Here is a 24075-nt window from a genome sequence, read left to right as displayed (position 1 = left end):
CATTCAGCATGGAGTATAGCTCAAATTCAAGCCTATGTAAATACATTAAAGGGGTCGTCTCACTTCAGCAAATGGCATTTATCATGTAGACAAAGTTAATACAAGGCACTTACTAATGTATTGCTATTATCCATACTGCCTCCTGTGCTGGCTTGATTCATTTTTCCATCACATTATACACAGCTTGCATCCAGGGGTTACGGCCATTGCTGCAGTGCAGATACAAGGTGGCTGGGATGGGGGCTGCCACGCATGGGTGTCTATGCACGCTCTCACATTCCCAGCCAACTGAAAGGCCAACACTTTTTCCTATAGTGTGCAAGCACGGCCACCACTGCTGGACTGCAGGGTGGTCAGAACCATGGAAATGAGCAATGTACAATGTGATGGAAAAATGAATCAACTAGCAAAGGAGGCAATATGGATAATAATAATACATTCGTAAGTGCCTTGTATTAACTTTCTCTACATGATAAGTGACACTTGCTGAAGAGAGAAAACCCCTTAGGCCTCTTTCACACGGGCGTTGCGGGAAAAGGTCCGGGTGCGTTGCGGGAACATGCGCGATTTTTCCGCGCGAGTGCAAAACATTGTAATGCGTTTTGCACGCGCGTGAGAAAAATCTGCATGTTTGGTACCCAAACCCGAACTTCTTCACAGAAGTTCGGGCTTGGGATCAGTGTTCTGTAGATTGTATTATTTTCCCCTATGACATGGTTATAAGGGAAAATAATAGCATTCTGAATACAGAATGCATAGTACAACAGCGCTGGAGGGGTTAAAAAAAAAAAATTAAAAATAATTTAACTCACCTTAATCCATTTGCTCGCGCAGCCCAGCATCTCTTCTGTCTTCATCTTAGCTGTGTGGAGGAACAGGACCTGTGGTGACGACACTCGGGTCATCACATGATCTTTTACCATGGTGATGGATCATGTGATGACCGGAGTGATGTCACCACAGGTTCTTTTCCTGCACACAGCTAAGATGAAGACAGAAGAGAAGCCGGGCTGCGCGAGCAAGTGGATTAAGGCTAGTTAAATAAAATAAAAAATATTTTTAACCCCTCCAGCACTATTTTACAATGCATTCTGTATTCAGAATGCTATTATTTTCCCTTATAACCATGTTATAAGGGAAAATAATAATGATTGGGTCTCCATCCCGATCGTCTCCTAGCAACCGTGCGTGAAAATCGCTCCGCATCTGCACTTGCTTGCGGATGCTTGCGATTTTCACGCAGCCCCATTCACGCAACGCACAAGTGATGCGTGAAAATCACCGCTCATGTGAACAGCCCCATAGGAATGAATGGGTCCTGATTCAGTGCGGGTGCAATGAGTTCAACTCACGCATTGCACCCGCGCAGGAAAACTCGCCCGTGTGAAAGGGGCCTTAAAGATCAGTTAGAGAAGGGAGTGCCCAGACGTGGGAAACGCACCTATCAGACATTGGGGGCATATTCTAGCCTATTCATGCCCCCAATGTCCAGGAATACCCCTTTAACATAACCAGAATAGCTCATTAAGAGAACAGGGCTTACATATAATACCACAAGTTGTCATGAATATAAGTGTACAGTAAAAATACATACTTGCTGTTCTCTATCCTTGTAGCCTCTTATATAGGACTGGATAATTATTGCATTCTTCAGTCTTCTCCTTTCTTCCTGTAAGAAAAATCATAAAAAAAAAAAAAAAAGCTGCGATGAATGCACTGATGAAACTGTAGAGTTATTTTCAGTTTAAATTTGTAGCTGGTGTTTTCTAGAGAGATTTTATGTCACTAGCGACCTCCCTATCCAGGTGCATAGACATATAGCTGGAGTTCACCTGATTAAGATGCAGTTTTTTCCTTTTGTTCATCTGAGGCTCCATTCCCAACTTATGATACTTTTCCTAATATGCAATTTGCCATTCTTTTTTTATTTTTGTAATGTATAGGGGCAGTGATGCGGACCATTTTTGTAATATACTTTAATTAGTGAAATCATACATTTCCATTAGAAAAATGGCTGTAAAGTGGCCCAATTTGAGCCTTAGGCCTCTTTCACACTTGCGTTGTTGGGATCCGGCATGCACTTCCGTTGCCGGAGGTGCCTGCCGGATCCGGAAAAACGCAAGTGTACTGAAAGCATTTGAAGACGGAACTGTCTTCCAAATGCTTTCAGTGTTACTATGGCACCCAGGACGCTATTAAAGTCCTGGTTGCCATAGTAGGAGCGGGGAGCGGGGGAGCGGTATACTTACAGTCCGTGCGGCTCCCGGGGCGCTCCAGAATGACGTCAGAGCGCCCCATGCACATGGATGACGTGATCCATGTGATCACATGATCCATGCGCTTGGGGCGCCCTGACGTCACTCTGGAGCGCCCGGGGAGCCGCACGGACGGTAAGTACACTGCTCCCCCGCTCCCCACTACACTTACCATGGCTGTCAGGACTTTAGCGTCCCGGCAGCCATGGTAACCACTCTGATAAAGCTAAATGTCGGCTCCGGCAATGCGCCGAAACGACGTTTAGCTTAAGGCCGGATCCGGATCAATGCCTTCCAATGGGCATTAATTCCGGATCCGGCCTTGCGGCAAGTGTTCCGGATTTTTGGCCGGAGCAAAAAGCGCAGCATGCTGCGGTATTTTCTCCGGCCAACAAACGTTCGGTACCGGAACTGAAGACATCCTGATGCATCCTGAACGGATTACTCTCCATTCAGAATGCATTAGGATAATCCTGATCAGGATTCTTCCGGCATAGAGCCCCGACGACGGAACTCTATGCCGGAAGACAAGAACGCAGGTGTGAAAGAGCCCTTAGCAACGCTCCTGTCTTCTGTTTACATAACACCGTCAATGTTGAGCAAGTCTCCACAGTTATGTAAACAGAAGACAAAGGAGCAAAGCAGCGTTGCCAAGGCTCAAATTGGGCCACTTTAGATCTATTTTTCAATAGAAAGTTCCGATTTAAGTAATTAAAGTATATTACAAAAATTTTCAGTGTCACTGCCCCTACACATTACAAAAATAAAAAAGAATGACCGTTACACTTCAAAGGGAACCCGTCATCAACTTTATGCTGACCGCACTGAGGGCAGCATAAAATAGTGACAGAAATGCTGATCTCAGCGGTGTGTCACTCATGAGCTAAAAGTAAGAGGTTGCTGAGAACCAGCATCATAATCATTGTAGCCGAGGCCTTGAAAAGAGTCAAATCTACTTGAGAAGAGTCCTGGTTATTCCTAATCTCCTGTTCTCTCACCCGTCTGCTGATGATTGGAAGTTCTCTCCTAGAGAGAAAGAGAGAAAACTAGGAAGAAGCCTGTCAGTCATCAGCAGGAGGGCAGGAGAGCAGGAATTCATGAATAACCAGGTCTCTTCTCAGGTGGCCAGGACTCTTTTCCAGGCCCAGTCTTCAATGATTGTGATGTTTGTTCTCGGCAACCAACATACTTTAACTTATAAATAACAGACCGCTGAAATCAACGCACCTGTCTCTACTTTATTCTGCTGTTAGTATGGGCAGCATAAAGTTGATGACAGGTTCCCTTTAAGCAATGAATCATCACCATTGCTCTTATTGCACTCAAGCTCCACTCAATTCTGTGGCCGTCCCCTCTTGCCACTGCCTGGTCCTGTCAATCAAAGCAGTGAGGGAGGGGCTGGTTACAGAAAGGAGTGGAGCTTGGGTGCAATGTATCCCCTATGCATTATGTCATTGGGCCACATGTCACATAAGTGACATCTCAGTCATTGGCTGCAGCGGCACATGTGACCGAAGGAGCCAGAACCCTGTGGCGGGGAGCAGGTAAGCATGTGTCTCTCCGCAGGTCCAGTGAAGCAGGTGGGGAAAGGGGTTCTGGCTGAAAGTCCCCCAAAGGTGGACAACCCCTTTAAGGCCTCCTCATTATACACACTGATATACTACAAATTTATGTAAAAATAGCCCAAAAGGGAAGGTTAATTTAAATAGTGACATTAATTCTAGAAATACAGCCGACGCATTTCACTGCATTATCCTACCTCCCTCTTCCGCCTTTCTTCCTGGGTTCGATGGAGCAGAGATGCTTTTTCTTCCTAGAAGTTAAAATAAAGCATCATGTTAAAGGCAATAGTCATGGTGTTAAAGGCAACAGTAGGACACAACCCTCATTCCATATCACTCATGACACATTACAAGTAGTGCTGAGGGTTTGCTGAAAACCCAATTAGAACTTTTGGGATGAGTTTTTCCTTCTGTAAGAAATTTGGAAAAGCATTGCAGCAACTGTATGTGACACGGCGATGGGTCACAAAGACCTTAATACAGGGTTTAGGAATTCACTTGACGTACTAAGGCTGTGAATTACAGCAAGTTGTTCCGGCAGGCTGTCGGAGTTCTCCAGACCCGGCCCTGCCGGATGCTGACGAATTACCCACCAGCTCCATTAAATATAATGGGGTCTGGCAGAGATCTGTATGCGTTCCAGCAGACAATGCGTAGTATTGGCCGGACACAAACCGCTGCATGCATCGAATTTTGATTTGATTTTGATACCGTAAAAAAGTATTGTGATACTCGATACCATTCGATACCACGCGGAAAAAAATTAAAAACAAAAAAAAAAGCCGCGTGCATTCCGCATTTTATGGAACGCCCGGCACATAATCGAGCAGTCCAATCCTATTTTTGGGCGGGACAAGGTGACAAAAAAAAGGCGAATCGCGCGTTTTTGTTTGTTTTTTTCTGTTACGGCGTTCACCGCATAGGAGATTTTTTTATTTTTTGGGCGTGGCGATATGTAATATGTTTATTTATTGTTTAAATATTTTATATGTAAAATTGGGAAAGGGGGTGATTTAACCAGTTGCCGCAACTGTAACGCCGAAAGGCGTCATCGCGGCGGCTCCCCCAGGCTACGCTAACGCCGATTGGCGTCATCTCGCGTGAGCCGAGATTTCCTGTGAACGCGCGCTCACAGGAACGGAAGGTAAGAGAGTGGATCTCCAGCCTGCCAGCGGCGATCGTTCGCTGGCAGGCTGGAGATGTGATTTTTCTAACCCCTAACTGGTATATTAGACGCTGTTTTGATAACAGCGTCTAATATACCTGCTACCTGGTCCTCTGGTGGTCCCTTTTGCTTGGATCGACCACCAGAGGACACAGGTAGCTCAGTAAAGTAGCACCAAACACCACTACACTACACTACACCCTCCCCGTCACTTATTAACCCCTTATTAGCCCCTGATCACCCCATATAGACTCCCTGATCACCCCCTGTCATTGATTACCCCCCTGTTATTGATCACCCCCCTGTAAAGCTCCATTCAGAAGTCCGCATGATTTTTACGGATCCACTGATAGATGGATCGGATCCGCAAAACGCATACGGACGTCTGAATGGAGCCTTACAGGGGCGTGATCAATGACTGTGATGATCACCCCATATAGACTCCCTGATCACCCCCCTGTCATTGATTACCCCCCTGTCATTGATCACCCCCCTGTAAAGCTCCATTCAGACTTCCGCATGATTTTTACGGATCCACTGATAGATGGATCGGATCTGCAAAACGCATACGGACGTCTGAATGGAGCCTTACAGGGGCGTGATCAATGACTGTGGTGATCACCCCATATAGACTCCCTGATCACCCCCTGTCATTGATTACCCCCCTGTCATTGATCACCCCCCTGTAAAGCTCCATTCAGACGTCCGCATGATTTTTACGGATCCACTGATAGATGGATCGGATCCGCAAAACACATACAGGCGTCTCCCTGGAGCCTTCCAGGGGGGGTGATCACCCCATATAGACTCCCTGATCACCCCCCTGTCATTGATCACCCCTCTGTAAGGCTCCATTCAGACATTTTTTTGGCCCAAGTTAGCGGAAATTATTATTTTTTTCTTACAATGTCTCATATTACACTAACTTGTGTCAAAAAATTAAATCTCACATGAACTCACCATACCCCTCACGGAATCCAAATGCGTAAAAAATTTTAGACATTTATATTCCAGACTTCTTCTCACGCTTTAGGGCCCCTAGAATGCCAGGGCAGTATAAATACCCCACATGTGACCCCATTTCGGAAAGAAGACACCCCCAGGTATTCCGTGAGGGGCATATTGAGTCCATGAAAGATTGAAATTTTTGTCCCAAGTTAGCGGAAAGGGAGACTTTGTGAGAAAAAAAATTAATAAAATCAATTTCCGCTAACTTGTGCCAAAAAAATAAAATTTCTATGAACTCGCCATGCCCCTCATTGAATACCTTGGGGTGTCTTCTTTCCAAAATGGGGTCACATGTGGGGTATTTATACTGCCCTGGCATTTTAGGGGCCCTAAAGCATGAGAAGAAGTCTGGGATCCAAATGTCTAAAAATGCCCTCATAAAAGGAATGTGGGCCCCTTTGCGCATCTAGGCTGCAAAGAAGTGTCACACATCTGGTATCGCCGTACTCAGGAGAAGTTGGGCAATGTGTTTTGGGGTGTCATTTTACATATACCCATGCTGGGTGAGATAAATATCTTGGTCAAATGCCAGCTTTGTATAAAAAAATGGGAAAAGTTGTCTTTTGCCGAGATATTTCTCTCACCCAGCATGAGTATATGTAAAAAGACACCCCAAAACACATTGCCCAACTCCTCCTGAATACGGCGATACCACATGTGTGACACTTTTTTGCAGCCTAGGTGGGCAAAGGGGCCCCTAAAGATCACCTTTAGGATTTCACAGGTCATTTACCTACTTACCACACATTAGGGCCCCTGGAAAATGCCAGGGCAGTATAACTACCCCACAAGTGACCCCATTTTGGAAAGAAGAGACCCCAAGGTATTCCGTGAGGGGCATGGCGAGTTCCTAGAATTTTATATTTTTTGTCACAAGTTAGCGGAAAATGATGATTTTTTTTTATTTATTTTTTTCCCTTACAAAGTCTCATATTCCACTAACTTGTGACAAAAAATAAAAACTTCCATGAACTCACTATGCCCATCACGAAATACCTGGGGGTGTCTTCTTTCCAAAATGGGGTCACTTGTGGGGTAGTTATACTGCCCTGGCATTCTAGGGGCCCAAATGTGTGGTAAGAAGTTTGAAATCAAAATGTGTAAAAAATGACCGTGAAATCCGAAAAGGTGCTCTTTGGAATATGGGCCCCTTTGCCTACCTAGGCTGCAAAAAAGTGTCACACATGTGGTATCTCCGTACTCAGGAGAAGTTGGGGAATGTGTTTTGGGGTGTCATTTTACATATACCCATGCTGGGTGAGAGAAATATCTTGGCAAAAGACAACTTTTCCCATTTTCTTATACAAAGTTGGCATTTGACCAAGATATTTCTCTCACCCAGCATGGGTATATGTAAAATGACACCCCAAAACACATTCCCCAACTTCTCCTGAGTACGGCGATACCACATGTGTGGCACTTTTTTGCAGCCTAGGTGGGCAAAGGGGCCCACATTCCAAAGAGCACCTTTCGGATTTCACCGGTCATTTTTTACACATTTTGATTTCAAACTACTTACCACACATTTGGGCCCCTAGAATGCCAGGGCAGTATAACTACCCCACAAGTGACCCCATTTTGGAAAGAAGACACCCCAAGATATTCACTGATGGGCATAGTGAGTTCATAGAAGTTTTTATTTTTTGTCACAAGTTAGTAGAATATGTGAAAAAAAAAAAAAAAAATCATCATTTTCCACTAACTTGTGACAAAAAATAAAAAGTTCTATGAACTCACTATGCCCATCAGCGAATACCTTAGGGTGTCTACTTTCCGAAATGGGGTCATTTGTGGGGTGTTTGTACTGTCTGGCCATTGTAGAACCTCAGGAAACATGACAGGTGCTCAGAAAGTCAGAGCTGCTTCAAAAAGCGGAAATTCACATTTTTGTACCATAGTTTGTAAACGCTATAACTTTTACCCAAACCATTTTTTTTTTTATCAAAGACATGTAGAACAATAAATTTAGAGAAAAATTTATATATGGATGTTGTTTTTTTTGCAAAATTTTGCAACTGAAAGTGAAAAATGTCATTTTTTTGCAATAAAATCGTTAAATTTCGATTAATAACAAAAAAAGTAAAAATGTCAGCAGCAATGAAATACCACCAAATGAAAGCTCTATTAGTGAGAAGAAAAGGAGGTAAAATTCATTTGGGTGGTAAGTTGCATGACCGAGCAATAAATCGCTAAAGTTGTGGAGTGCCGATTTGTAAAAAAGGGCCTGGTCTTTAGGGGGGTATAAACCTGTGGTCCTTAAGTGGTTAAACTTAATATTTTGGTGTTTGTTAGTTTTTTTACTTACTTTAATAACTATCCCCCTCCCCCCCCCCCCCCCCTTAGGGGCTAGAACCTGGGATCTTTTAATCCCTTGTCCTATTCACCCTGATAGAGCTCTATTAGGGTTAATAGGACCTCACACTCTCCCTGCTGCCCTGTGCATAGTACACACAGCAGCAGAGAGCTTACCATGGCAGCCAGGGCTTCAGTAGCGTCCTGGCTGCCATGGTAACCAATCGGAGCCCCAGGATTACACTGCTGGGGTTCCGATCATAACTGTCACTGCACCATCAATGAGGAGGAGGGGAGGGGACCCTTTGGCCACTGCCACCAATGACTTTAATAATGGGGGGGTTGGGGGGGCGCACTGCGCCACCAATGAAGATAAGTAACCTTTTAATACAAATACAGGAGGCGGGTGCCAGCCACAGAATCACATAGCCGGCACCTGACCTCTGACAGGGCGCTGCAATCGGCAGCAGTTAACCCCTCAGGTGCAGCACCTGAGGGGTTAACTGCTGCGGATCGCAGTGCCCTGTCATAGAGGTCGGGTGCTGGTTATGCGATTCTGCCGCCAGCACCCGCCTCCTGTATTTGTATTAATGGGTGAGTTATCATCATTGTTGGCGCAGTAACCACAGCACCTCCCCTCCTCCGCCCCTCTCTCTTCTTATTGGCAGCAGCAGCGGCACAGGTGGGAGGGAGAGACTCCTTCTCCCCTGTGCTGCTGAGGGAACATGGCACAACGCTGAGAGCAGCGTGCGCCATGTTCTCTGATACTAGGCTGCGCAGTAGCGCAGCCTAGTATCGGTAAATGTCAAATCCCGGTATCGAATCGATACCAGTACAAAAGTACCCGCTACAACCCTATTCCAGGTATTGTTTGCCGGAACACCCCAGGCAATTTACACTGGGAGTGTGAAACCAGCCTTAAGGCTGTATTACACAGCCCAATATGGCAGACGGTTGTAGGAAAGGAAACGTTTCCTCACGGCAATCGTCTGCTCGCTAGCAGAGGAGACTGCTGCTATTACATGCAGCGATCTCCTCCGCAGCATGGGGATGGCCGATCGCTATGCCATCGCTCTTCTCCATCCTGTCTTATTTAACATGTCAAAAGATTTGAATTGCCCGATGATTTGCGTTCACTGTGCAATCAGAGGCAGCATTACACTGCCAGATGATCGCTAACAATTATGTGCCGAAAAATCGGCAGGTTTAATACAGGCTTTAGTGAGAAATCTTATCTGCAGATTAGCAAAGATGCAGTAAAATATACACAAGAGTACACTACAAGGTAAGTCGATAATATTTTACAAATCTCATCTACGTGCTGCGGTCGTCTTCAGTACAGAAAAAAAAAAAAACTGCATGCTTTGGATTTCCACCACGGTTAGCCCCACTTTCAATGCAGCAGGCTGAAGTCCATGGTGAATCTGCAGCATAATCCGTATGCAATGCATGCTGACTCTGCTGCGGTAAATGAGACCTATCCTTGTATTTCCAAGCCGTGCACAGATACAACAGCGCTGCCTCCTGCCATACACTTGAACGCCCCTGTAAATGTTTGCTCTCATGCTGAAATGCAAATGTGCAAAAGCAAACAATATTCCATAGTAAATAACTGTTCAATAAGGAAAACAACGCCAAAAACCTGTCTAAAATAGGGTTAAATGTCACTCTAAATGACCAGACAAGTGGAAAATACCTTCTAGGCCACTGACACCTGTTCACCAGGATAAGTAACCGAATCACAAGTCTGCTGCTATATTGGTTCTGTCCTACCCGGCATTTGGAACAATGCCTGCAGAGCGTTCTGCTCAGTGCAGCAGCTCATAGGACTTTGTGAAGCCTTTCATCACAATCATATGGCTGGATTTCTATTCATAGCACCAAATGCAAACTGGGTATTCCAGTCAAAAGCTGTCCCCTATTCATAGAATAAGGTGTACCTATTGGATCAGTGGAGGTCCAACCACTGTGACCCTCACCGATAATGAGAAAGGGGCCGATGCCCCCAAATGAATACAGCGTCTGGTCAAGCCCGTGCACAGACACTTCATTCATACTCTAGGAAAGCGGTGGCAAACCTATGGCACGGGTGCCAGTGGTTGCACTCAGAGCCCTCTCTATGTTGTATGCCATAGACTTTTCCTGCCATTCATCAGCGCAGGGCGCACTATGAACAGCACAGGCAGCGCACTGAATGTAGGCAGGCTATTATAGCTAAATGATGATGTACATGGAAGATACACTGTATTGGACTGTAGTATTCAGGTTAAATTGCCGTGTTGGCACTTTGCGCTACATAAGTGGGTCTTGGGTTGCAGTTTGGGCACTCGGTCTGTAAAAGGTTTGCCAGCACTTCTCTAGGGGACTGCCAGAGATAACCAAGTGCTGTACTCAACTGTCTCCACCAATCCCATATAGAAGAATGGAGAGAGTGCTCCTGTTTAACCAGGTGCTTCATTACTTTTTGGGCCATAAGGACCCCACTTTAACAGCCCCCCTTCCCCATGGGTAGCAGAAAAAAACTTCTAAGTGGAATATGCCTTTAAAGGGGTTGTCTGAATTGTGCTCAAATTTCAGAAAGGTCATATACTGATGAGTACTATCATAAGAAATGTTAAAAAAAAAAAAACAGTTCAGAACTTACCTTAACCCAAACAAAGAGGTCCCCCTTTGCAGTATCCACAGCTTTCCAAGATGGTGTCTGTGCCCTCTATGCGCATTGCACTGGAAGCGCTCGGTGCATGCACAGAAACAAAATCGGCAGAATCTCCTGTACCGGCACCAAACGCGGTCATAGACTGTGCAGTAGGGCATAGCCGTTGCCATCATGGGATGCTATAGATGCCGCAATATGTTTTCATGCATTACCCATGGACTTCACCATGTGGGGAGAGGTAAGTCCTAACGCATTTTTGTGTTTCTTGTGCCATTACATATCAGTGTATGGCATTTCTGAAATTTGAGCAAAAAGAGAACAACCCCTTTCAAAATAATATCTTTACAACAGACGGAGAGTGATGTCTAGGACAGACTCACTATTCAAAGGGAACCATTAAAATGCAAAATGCTCTGCAGGCAGCGTGCTGTAGACCAGGAGGAGCTGAGAAGACGATATATAGTTTTGTATGAAAAGATTCAGTAATTTATTCCTTTAAACCTCTGCTCTCGTTAAGCATGCGAGTCATGTGTTTGGTGCCATGCAGTGATTGACATCTCTCCCTGTGTGCTTAGTCAATCAAACCCCCCACATGAATTTAATACCAGTTTTGCTGAATCTTTTCCCACCAAACTACGGTACATAACAATCTGCTCAGCTCCTCCTGCATTTCCTGGTGACAGGTCCCCTTTAAATCCCACTCTGCGCCCAATGGGCTACTGTCTGCTGGTCACAGTTGTCCACACACAGAGGTATATCAGGGTGGATACATTATAGATCTCAGCCTCGTACAGTACTGAAGTTTAGTAATTCTAATGTGCAAAAAATAATTCCATTTCCCTTACCTTTCTGCTTGCTCCTCCCAGTGATACTTTTGGCCTGGTTTTGAAATCTCCCTCGAAGCTGAACATGGCTGCAGTTTATCCCATCTAGGACATATGGTGATTCTGAAGGGTCACTAACAAATAAAGAGAGGTTTGTTAGGGAATATCTAGAATAAAAAGCAATGATTGTGACTTACATGATGTTTTCTTCTCCGTTCGCGACTAAAGCTAAATTACCTGTTTTACTGTTGTTAAAAGGATAGTGCTTTAAAAAGTTAAAGAAAAATCTCCAAATGGTGTAAAACAGGAATGCCCAACCTGTGGCCCTATAGCTGTTGCAAAAATACAACTCCCAACATGCCCTGATATCTGTAGGCTGTCTAGACATGCTGGGAGTTGTAGTTTTGCAACAGCTGGAGAGCTGCAGGTTGGGCGTCCCTGGTGTAAAATAAAAAAAACGATGTTATACTTACATCCTTCCCCAGGACCATCCACTGAGCTGCCGGTCTGGTCCACTAAGTGCAATGGTCATGTAAAAGTATGAGGCCCCATTCACACGGCCGTATTTTTGGTCCGCATCTAATCCGTATTTTTTGCAGATTGGATGCGGACCCATTCATTTCAATGGGGCCACAATAAATGTGGATGGCACACGGTGTGCTGTCCGCATCTGTATGTCTGCTCCGCGACACCACAAAAAAGATGGAATATGTCCTATTCGTATCCATTTTCCAGACAAGAATAGGTATCGTTACAATGGGTCCGCAAAAAAACAGATGCAGCACAAAATATTTTTTGTAGATCTTTGTTTTGCGGACTGCTAAATCCATACGGTCGTTTGAATGCACCCTGAGACACATGACCACCTCAGCCGATCATTGTCCTCGGTGGTCTACCACTGAGGACAGTCACCGGCTGCAGCACTGACGTTCCATACACCTGACATCACCGTACAGTTTATAAACCAGCAGCGGCAGGAGGACTGGACCGGTGGTGTAGAGGATGGTGCTGGAGAAGACGGTAAGTAAAACATTGTTTTTTATTTTACACCATTTGGCAGCTTGTCTGAGGATAGGTCATCAGTATCTGATTAGTGGGGGTCCGACTCCCCTCACCCCCGCCAATCAGCTTTTTGGAGAGATTGATGAGCGCTGTTGCCTCTTCCTATAAGTGACATCATGTTCATCGGTCACATGTCCTAGGCGCAGCTTAGTCCAATTCAAGTAAACGGAGCAGACCGCATTATCCAATGAATGGCACTGTGTTTGGTAAGCTTCGGGGACCGCCACGTCCTCCTGGTCTATCCTAAGGACGTGATGTCACACGGCCTAGGCAAAGCTGGAGAAGGCAGCGGCGCTACTTCCTTCTCAAACAGCTGATCAGCATGGGTCGGACCCCCACTGATACTGATAACTAATGTTCTATCCTTTTATGGAACTGACATATGGATATGGAAAGCCCACGGATGATCTGCCAAAAAACACATAAAAAAACGCATCAGATAACAAAAACCTACGGCGGATTTGGCATCAGGTCTTTTTTCAGCGCTGAAAATCCTCCATGCGAACCTAGCCCTAAAAGGGTATTCCATTATAACACTTTATCCCCGATCCACAGGATAGAGGATAACTATCAGATCAGTGGGGGTCCCAGCAGTAAGATCACGAGAATGGGGGCCCCATACCCGTGGAGACCCCCCTGAAATGGATGGAGCAGGTGATCAGAAATGCGCACCGCCACCAAATCATTTCTATGGCAGTGCCGGGGGGGGGGGGGTAGCAGAAAAGCATGTTAATTTCTGCTACAAAATGTCCGCTGCATATTTTCCCCCTTGATAGACAGAGGGACAGACATTTACCAGACGTGAAGCCAAATCCTCGTGTATTTATCACAGATAGAAATGAGGTTTGCGTCAATTTATAAAGAAACTCACAGCGGGCGGAAGACGCTATAAAAGGAAAACAAAAAAAGGCTTTATTGTTTATCTATTAAATTGAAATAGGGCAAGAAAAAGGACACCCAATATACGTAACACCCAAGAGTGACGATAATGTGGTCGGTATCCAGTCTGAATCGCCTATATACAGAGAGAGATACAATATCTAGATTTAGATCAGCAACATCGCGCACTTGCCATCTCGGTCAAATTATAGCGCGACCGGCATTTGGGGCGGCCATGAGGCGCCGCCAAAATTAGGAGTATTTAAATGATCCCAAGTCCAGCCCATCCTGCGGCCAACCAATCCAGGTGGAGAACCCAATGTATAGGGAGTTCAAAAGAACCAAGTGAACCCTCATTGGTGAATCTCCCGCTGTCACTAATCTGGAAGGGCCAGGAGAATAGAGGAATACTAAGTGCTGAAAGTAATAAGGGGCCTAAGGCGGATCAAAAGATGCATGGGGGACCATGCCAAATCAGCAGCAATAATAGTATCAGCTTATATATATGGTTGGCTTTATGTATTTTATCCAGAAAAAGCAAGGATGTCCACATGAAGACAGATAGACCAAATAAAAACACTAAAACGCAGTATAGGTCTGTATTCTGTATCATCATTTCATATGTTTGTAGGTCAAGCTATTATCATTGACAAATTAACGGCCCTTAAAGGGAACCTGTCACCGGGATTTTGTGTATAGAGCTGAGGACATGGGTTGCTAGATGGCCGCTAGCACATCCGCAATACCCAGTCCCCATAGCTCTGTGTGCTTTTATTGTGTAAAAACATATTTTAATACAAATGCAAATTAACCTGAGATGAGTCCTGTCCCTGATAATCTCACGTACAGGACTCATCTCACGTACACTCGTAAAGGACACATCTCAGGTTAATTTTCATATGTATCTAATCGTTTTTTTTATCACAATAAAAGCACACAGAGCTATGGGGACTGGGTATTGTGGATGTGCTAGCGGCCATCTAGCAACCAATGTTCTCAGCTCTATACACAAAATCCCGGTGACAGGTTCCCTTTAAAGATGGATAAGTGTGGGAGTTGTCTTGCCCCAATGCAAAGTGAATGGATAGATATCCATATTGACCCCTATTATGGAACACCCGTATGGCAAACAGAGGGCAAAGATGATATTGAGATAATCTATCTGGATATAAACGATACATTGGTATGCAGGACAATATGACGGCCCGTGTCGACCATAATTGCTCAATGAATACTACCGCAAGGGAGAAGACAAGAAACAATATATGTTATGTGAGAGGACAGGATGACGTGGCGACAGTTTGACGGACATGACACCACAACTGTGGGCTGCATCTACTGATGTTAAATCCACCATATCTCCTCATGTGAAGGACAGCTCCTCCATATGTAAAATGGCAGGAAAACTATCCTCAATGAACCATAAAAAGGAGGTGAATGAAATAAGGTCATTTAGCCCATTGGGGCGTACTGTCCCAAGACGGAAGATCCATTGTGCCTCCTTTTGTAGGAGACGCTCATCCAAATCACCCCTTCTCGGCGATGGCCTGATGACTTCAACACCTTGGAACCTAATTAATCCTGAGGCCCCTGCGTGAAAATCTGCCACACGGCGTGCAATGGGAGTATCCGCCCCACTTCAGACGTCATTGAGATGCTCGCCAATTCTTCTCCTAAATTCCCTAGGCGTCTTCCCTACATATTGGGTATCGCAGATGCAGGTTACCAAATAAACAAGGTCCTGACGCATCATCCCGTGGACATGGGTTGAGCAGGGATCCCGTCACAGCTGAGGGCATGTTGGTATGCCTGATGGAGCGCCGGATAGCCACGATGCCGAAACCTTCGCTGGAAATCTGCAGCGGCTAAACAAAAGTCCTCCAAGGACGAGCAGTTGCGTCGTACCCGTAGGTATTGCCCTTTAGGGATACCACGCTTGAGGGCATGCAGATGACAACTTTGCCAGCCCAGAAGGCTATTTGTGGTGGTCTTTTTGCAGAAAAGCCTAGTTCCAATGTCACCATTCATCTCTCTGCAAATTGTTAGGTCCAAAAATGTAATGTTGGAGGGATGACATTCAAACGTGAAGAAAAGCCCCCAATCATTATCATTAAGGTCCCGAACAAAGGATGTGAAGGTTTCAGCATTCCCTCTCCATCATCGATGTACCATAACCACAGCACCATCGACGATGCCCATCTCCTCATAGTGTCTCTGTAGACCACTTCACATTCCCAACCACCCAGGTACTGGTTGGCATTAGTGGGGGCACACGGGCTCCCCATGGCCACACCCCTTACCTCATGTAACTCAATCAGATATGGCCGTGGATTCGGCAGGGATTTTGCCACCAATTATCAGCAGATTTTCTGCTACAAAATACATCCCACGTGGACCTACCCTAAGGCCTCATACACAAATGCATCCAATGCACATTTATTGAGGATTGGATGTGGACCCATTCATTTCAATGGGGCTGCAAAAAATTCCGACAGCACACGGATCTTCTTATGTCGTCTCGCAAAAACGTCCTAAATGATGTCCTAATCTTGTCTGTTTTGCGGACAAGAATAGGCGTTTTCACAATAGGGGCCGCAAAAATCGTGGGATGCACACGGCCGGTATTTGTATTTTGCAGACAGCAGAACACATACGGTCACGTGGACGGGGCCATAAAGTGCATTTACACTTTCACTAGACTTTTGACATTATCATAGAGATAAGTTAGAAATGTCTAATGGTCGAGGCTTAAAAGGGTTTTCCAGGATTTTTATACTAATGACCTATCCTCAGAATAGGTCATCAATACCTGATCAGTGGGGGTCCGACACCCGGGACCCCCTGCTGATCAGCTGTGTAAGAAGGCACCAGCTCTACTGTGACTGCCATGGCCCTCTCTCTGCTCACCAAGCACGGTGCCGTATATTGTATAGCGGCTGTGCTTGGTATCGCGCTCAGGCCCATTGACATTTATGGGGATGAGCTGCTCCTATAGGTCATGTGGCTGGTGAATGTGACATCACTGGCCTAGGGAAAGCTGAGAGAAGTCTGAGGGGCTCGCAGGAGCACCGCTGCCTCCTCAAACAGCTGATCAGCGGGGGTCCCGGGTGTCGGACCCCCATCAATCAGATATGGATGACCTTTCCTGAGGATAGGTCATCAGTATAAAAATCTCGGGGAATCCCTTTTAGGCTACTTTCCCACTGGTGTTTCTGGGTCCGCATGTGAGATCCGTTTCAGGGCTCTCACAAGCGGCCCAAAACAGATCAGTTTAGCCCCAATGCATTCTGAATGGATAAGGATCCGCTCAGAATGCATCAGTTTGCCTCCCTTCAGCCTCCATTCCGCTCTGGAGGCTGCTTGCAGCGTTTTGGTGTCCGTCTGATGAAACTGAGCAAAACGGATCCGTCCTGACTTACAATGTAGGTCAATGGGGACGGATCAGTTTTCACTGACACAATTTGGTGCAATTGAAAACGGATCCGCCTCCCATTGACTTTCATGGTAATGCAGACGGATCCGTTCTGAACGGATACAAGCGTTTGCATTATAGGTGCGGATCCATCTGTGCAGACACCAGACGGATCCGCACCGTAACGCAGGTGTGAAAGTAGCCTAATGAAAGGACAGAAGTGTTGTGCCTCTTTAGATGCAATCAGGTCTCCTTCTTAGGTCGGACTCACACGTAGGGATCTATGATGCTGCGAGTCCGTGGCTGCGGACAAGAATAGGATATGCTCTATCTTTTTTGCGCGGCCACGGAATGGAGCCACGGAAGCGGACAGCGCATGATGTGCTGTTTGCATCTTTTGCGGCCCGATTGAAATGAATGGGTCCGCACCCGTTCCGCTAAATTGCAGAACGGATGTGGACCCATTTATACGAACGTGTAAAAGACATCTTGGCTAAAGATGGGCTCAGGGACTTCCATTAGCCCTTCTTTTGTTATCAAGGAGAACCAGTCACAGCTTCAAATAAATACAGGTCAGAAATACCTGTTTTCAGTAGTTACCCAATAGGACTAGGACTGCAGTTAGGTTTTTTTGGAAACACCCCCAAACTAGAGTAAGCATTGTACAGTGTAAGTGACGCCAAGTCCGGTTATGTCATTTGTATCTTTACACTCGTATTCTGACACTATGCTTCCACAAACCAGCAGTAAAATCCATTGAGAGAACTCCGTGGGATTTCGGTCCATGCTTCCGCACCGAAAAAAAAATAGAACATGTTCTATTTTTTTGAGGTACGGACTGAATCTTGCGGATCGCGGACCCATTCAAGTGAGAGGGTCCGCATCCACAAACGGCGGGCACACGGCCGATGCCCGTGCATTGTGGACCACTATTTACATAAGCCCTTCTGCAGTGGATATGCCTCTGGGTGGGCACATAGATTAGCCGCTGCCCTCAGCTAAGGCTACTTTCACACTCGCGTTTGGTGCGGATCCGTCATGGATGTGCACAGACGGATCCGTTCAGATAATACAACCGCATGCATCCGTTCAGAACGGATCCGTTTGTATTATCTTTAACATAGCCAAGACGGATCCTTATTGAACACCATTGAAAGTCAATGGAGGACGGATCCGTTTTCTATTGTGCCAGATTGTGAAAATGGATCCGTCCCCATTGACTTACATTGTGTGCCAGGACGGATCTGTTTGGCTCAGTTTTGTCAGAAGGAATAGAGACTGAACGGAGGCAAACTGATGCATTCTGAGCGGATCCTTTTCCATTCAGAAAGCATTAGGGCAAAACTGATCCGTTTTAGACCGCTGGTGAGAGCCCTGAACGGATCTCACAAACAGAAACCAAAACGCCAGTGTGAAAGTAGCCTTATCTGCAGCTTTTCCGTACAGAATCAGTAGCAATAATGAACATGCTGCGGATTTCTAAATATGCAGAACGTTCATCATTCTGCAGGGATTTTTTCCACTGAATATGCTGGCTACAAAATAAAACGTCCACTCACATATGGGTACTTTGGGCGCAGACACATAGGGCGCAGACCGGTAAAAATGTGAAAAAAGATACAAGACGGATCCGTCTGTCTGCATGACAAGCGGAGAGACGGATCCGTTCTTGCAATGCATTTGCGAGACGGATCCGCATCTGGATGCGTCTCACAAATGCTTTCAGTCACATCCAGATCGGCGGACTGCTTGCCGGATCACACTGCCGCAAGTGTGAAAGTAGCCTTATTAGCTGCATTCATCTGCACCTACATCCTGGCAGAATCCTTAGCATGTGAACACGGCCTGAGAGTCGTTCCCACAATATGGATTTTTAATTACATGTAGCAGCAATGATTAAAGCAGGGAGCAGCAACCTCGGGCGCTCCAGATGTTCAGAAACGGCAACTCCTAGAAGGGAGTTAGAAGAACAATAGAGAATGAGTGCATGATGGGAGTTGTAGTTTCACAGCAGCTGGAGTGCCGAAGGCTTAAAGTGATATTCCAGTTCACGGGAAAAAAAATTGAAAAAAATAAAATAAAATAAATCCCATTAAGCGGGGAATGATGAGAACACTTAGCTGGAGACCTCCTGCAGATCCGCTGATTCCCGGGCTCCTCTTCTGCAGACTACCTGATGAGCACTGTGCACTGGTAGTCCCAGACACTTCCTACTGCCCTCCGATTGGCCAGCACTGCTCACATGAATAGTGCTGGCCAATCCAAGAGCAGGGTTGGACAAGCAGGAAGTGTCTATGACTTCCAGTACACAGTGTACATCAGGTAGCCTGAGAAGAGGAGCCCAGGAATCTGCACCAGGTAAGACTTTCAGCACGCTGGAGCCAAAGAGTTCTGTTCATTCTGCAGTTGATGTGATTTTTATTTTTTTTCCCCCTTGAACCAAAGGGTCACTTTAAAGGGGTTTTTCCACAATACAGACTTAAGGCTCATGCACACGAATGTGTGACGGCCGTTCCGTGCATTGGGGACTGTGCACGATGACCATCTATGTGGCTGCCGCAGACGGATCCAGACCTATTCAACTTGAATAGATCCGTGATCCGTCTGCAACGCAAAAAAAATTTAGCAAGTTCTATTTTTTTGCGGTGCAGAGGCACGGAGAGAAACCCTGCGGAAGCGCTTCGTAGTGCTTCCATGCCTCCTTACAGATTGCGGACCCTTTCATGTTCAGCTGCAATACAGGCACGGCCGGGTGCATGCACAAGACCATATGTATTTTGCGGTCCGCAAAACACTGATCCGCAAAAAAAAAACGCATGACATCCGTGTGACATCCATTTTTGGGTGGATCCATTCTAACAATGCCCGTTCTGGTCTGCAAAATGGACAAGAAGAGGACATGCTCTATTTTTTGGCAGAAGAGACTTGCGGACATACGGAATGCACACGGTCATTTCAGTTTTTTTTGTGGCCCCATTGAAATGAATGGTTCTGCATATGGGCCGCAGAAAAAAACCGGAACAGACACAGACAAAAAATACGTTCGTGTGCATGAGCCCTTAGGGAGAGCTTTCTTAAACCTGGTGTAAAGTAGAACTGGCTTAGTTACCCATAGCAACCAATCAGATTCCACTCCATTTTCCAAACGAGTTCTGAAAAATGAAAGGTTAAAGGGGTATTCCCATCTTCAGTTTTAATACTTACCTTCGTCCAGCGCGACGTCCGCTTCCTGGATTCGGCTGGGCTTGAGTGGCGTCTTCTCCCGGCCAGGCCGCGCTTGCGCAGAAGACTGACGTTTTTCTCCCGGCCGGGCAATGTCCTGAACGCGCACGCACGCCGCGCATGCGACATGGTGACTTAATCCTGGCCTGTATAGTACAGAGCCGGCGTGCGCGGGTCTGTACTATACTGGCCAGGAAGAAGTCATCATGGCGCATGTGCGGCGGCGTGCGCGTTCAGGACATTGCCGGCCGGGAGAGAATCTTCAGTCTTCTGCGCAAGCGCGGCCCGGCGGGATTCGACAGGAGAGGTGGCCGTAACCAGGGGAGACGAAAGACAACATCAGGTAAGAGGGGACTTATTTTCTCTGGGTGGGGAATTGGGTAATAAAATGTATTTGGAAAAATGATCACTGTCAAATTATTAACAGATTTACCAGTGATCATTAAGATGGGAATACCCCTTTAAATCTGATTGGTTGCTATGGGCAACTATTAGCCAGTTCTACTTTACACCAGTTTTGATAACTCTCCCCCTTAGGCCTCATGCACACAGCCACAAAAATCAGTCCGCAAAATACGGCCACCTTCCTTAAAATTTCTGCATTTTTCTCGCTCCCGTCAGAGACTGTCCTCGTCTACAATACGAACAGAAGAAACAGGACATGTTTTATAATTTGGGGAACAGCAACGTGGATGTACCAAAAATCCGGACGCGTGCATGGCCCCATAGAAATGAATGTGTCAGCGCGCGATCTACAAAAAAGGTGGAGAGTCCACAGATCTAGGTTGTGTGCATGAGGCCTTATCCCCAGGACAGGGGGTCAGAACACTTGGACTCCCAATGGGGGTCCCACGTCCCTGGCTGAATGCAGAAGCAGGTCAAGCACGCAATCAATAAAAGGCTACTTTCACATACGCATAGTTCATCGCATCCGGTATAACTGGATCGGCCCGGTGCACCGCCAGTCCCCAATGACTATAATGACATGGGATCTGGAAGGTTTCCGGCATGACTGCCAGGCTTCGGCCATACAAGGACTGCTGCCTGTACTACTTCATGTCTGGCCGAATCCCACGCCGGAAACCAGTCAGGTCCCATTATAGTCAATGGGCTCCGGCGGTGGATGGCAGTATTCGTCTACGCCAGATATGGGCTGCTCCTCTGCCGGGTACCAGAACGCATACGTGAAACGACTGCAAAACAGAAGACATTTTTCCGGAGACATCCAGGAGCGCGAGCATTTCATGTGACATCTTGTTGGAACTCACCAGTAAGGTAATAAACATCTAGCAAACCGGTTTCCTCCGTGGCGCACATGTATGACCGCGTCCCGTGCTGCCGTCGCCCCACACACCAGCCTACTGCTGGCTTCTGATACTCTATTGTGTAGACAGAGGCCGACAAACAAAGCATAATGCTATATAATGTGTAGGAGCCCCAATACTGAGAGGGGACCCCTGCGGTGACATCATCAGATTACAAGGAGGACAGCAGTGACATCACTTTACATGACTGCAGTAAGTCAACCAGTGGAAACAAGCAGCAACATCACTTTAATCAATGGGAGATGTCAAAAGGATCCCAATGGCTCCTGCAGTGGCCTCCAGAGCAGAACAAAGGCTAGGGCAGCAGTGACGTCACTTTATGACGTCACTAGCATTGGCCATTTGCTATGAGTGGTATCTGTGTAATAAGAGGGCTCAGGGGTTTCCCTGTCACATATGACTCAGCAGCAGATACCCGACAAGGAAAGCTAATAGTACACGACGTGCAGGAACACGCCTGACACCGGCCGGCGCCCGCCGGTTCTCTCAGCCCCGCAATATGACAGGTGACTCGTTACCTGGGAGCTCAGACCGGGCACCACTCAGCAACAAAAACAGCAGCAGCTCCGGACATTTCCCTTGACAACGGAAGTCCCGCCCCCAGCAACCCGGCTCAATCTGTTCAGGAGATTGGTTGCTACCGGCAAGTATTCTCTGCCACTGGTTGGAGGAGAGAGTTTGTCAATCACATGTCTTCCAGCTGCGTCATGACGTCACTGGAAAGCCAGGCTGCTGTTTGCTTGGATGTTACTGTTTAATAAAGCGTTGTAAAAAAAAAACGCAGATTCGATTGAAGTGCGGCTCATTGCTATGGGACCTTGATGACGTTCCTGCTCACGTGACCGCTGTGATGGTTGTACCAGCTGACCGCTCATTGGAGCATGTTCCAGCTCAGTTACCGTGTCCTGCACAGGGCAAGATGGGGGAACCCTCTGGGACCCCAAACAATTAGCTGTAATCTGTGAGGAAACCAGGTAGCAAGTGTCCAGCTTCCCTGCAGCGCCAGGAGAAATAAAGCATTACACATTATTATTATTATTATTATTATAGCGCCATTCATTCCATAGCGCTGTACATATGAGAAGAGGTATACATACATAATACAGACAATTGCACTAAGCATAAACAAGACGAGTTACAAACTGGTACAGAAGGAGAGAGGGCCCTGCCCGTGAGGGCTTACAATCTACATGATATGGGAGAAGGACACAGTAGGTGCGGGTGAAGTTGGTCATGATGGCGGTATAGAGGCAGCAGGGTCATTGGTTGTAGACTTGTCTGAAGAGGTGGGTTTTCAGGTTTCTTTTTTAGGATTCCACAGTAGGTGAGAGTCTGATATGTTGGGGTAGCGAGTTCCAGAGTATAGGGGCTGCACAATAGAAATCTTGGAGGCGATTGTGGGAAGAGGCGATCGGAGGAGAGAAGGAGGTCTTGTGAGGATCGGAGATTGTGTGTGGGGGTGTATCGCGAGAGTAGCTCAGCGATGTAGGCAGGGGACAGGTTATAGACGGCCTTGTATGTATTTGTTACTATTTTGAACTGAATTCGCTGGGCAATGCGGAGCCAGTAAAGGGATTGGCAGAGGGGAGAGGCAGGGGAGTAATAGGGTGAGAGGTGGATTAGTCGGCCAGCAGAGTTGAGGATAGATTGGAGGGGTGCGAGAGTGCTAGATGGGAGGCCACAGAGGAGAATGTTGCAGTAGTCTAGGCGGGAGATGATGGGGGCATGTACAAGCATTTTCGCAGACTCAAAGTTGAGGAAAGCGCAGATGTGGGAGATGTTTTTGAGTTGGAGGCGGAAGGTGGTGGAAAGGGCTTGGATGTGCGGTCGAAAGGAGAGGGAAGAATCCAAGGTCACTCCAAGGCAGCGGACCTGGTTGACTGGGGAGAGTGTGCAGCTATTGATTGTGATAGATAGGCCTGTTGGGGGGGTTGAGCAAGATGGGGGGGAAAGATGAATTCTGTTTTATCCATGTTAAGGTTTATAAAGCGAGAGGAGAATAAGGAGGATATGGAAGATAGGCATTGTGGGATTCTGGATAGTAAGGTGGTGATGTCTGGACCAGAGAGGTAGATCTGTGTGTCATCAGCATAAGAGTGATACTGAAAGCCATGGGACTCTATGAGCTGTCCCAGGCCAAAAGTGTAGATAGAGAAGAGCAGGGGTCCTAGGACAGAGCCTTGCGGGACACCAACAGAGAGGGAATGAGACAAGGAGGTGGTGCGGGAGTGGGAGACGCTAAACGTCCGGTCTGTGAGGTATGATGTGATCCAGAAGAGGGCCAGGTCAGTGATGCCAAGAGATAAGAGAGTTTGTTGAAGGGAGTGGTCGACAGTGTCAAAGGCAGAGGACAGGACAAGGAGAAGGAGGACAGAGCAATGTTTTCTGGTTATGGCTGTTAGTAGGTCATTGG

General features: G+C 46.5%; 1 protein-coding gene across 1 annotated transcript in view; it reads right to left on the bottom strand.

Annotated features, from left to right (window-relative positions):
• Positions 1–22263, bottom strand: part of UBE3C (ubiquitin protein ligase E3C) — a 162466-nt gene extending 140203 nt beyond the window's left edge. Inside the window, exons 1-4 of the mRNA XM_040434193.1 lie at positions 22181–22263; positions 11784–11896; positions 4015–4068; positions 1595–1669 (exon numbers count right to left, since the gene is read on the bottom strand). Of these exons, the coding sequence (XP_040290127.1) occupies positions 1595–1669; positions 4015–4068; positions 11784–11849 (195 nt within the window). The 5' untranslated portion in view covers positions 11850–11896; positions 22181–22263. The remainder of the gene's footprint in view (positions 1–1594; positions 1670–4014; positions 4069–11783; positions 11897–22180) is intronic.
• Between the last annotated feature and the right edge of the window lie 1812 nt (positions 22264–24075).

This window comes from Bufo bufo, chromosome 5, assembly GCF_905171765.1.
Source record: "Bufo bufo chromosome 5, aBufBuf1.1, whole genome shotgun sequence".
Classification (NCBI taxonomy): Eukaryota; Metazoa; Chordata; class Amphibia; order Anura; family Bufonidae; genus Bufo; species Bufo bufo.
The sequence above is the reverse complement of the archived record's forward strand: the minus strand, read 5'-3'. Positions and strand labels throughout refer to the sequence as shown.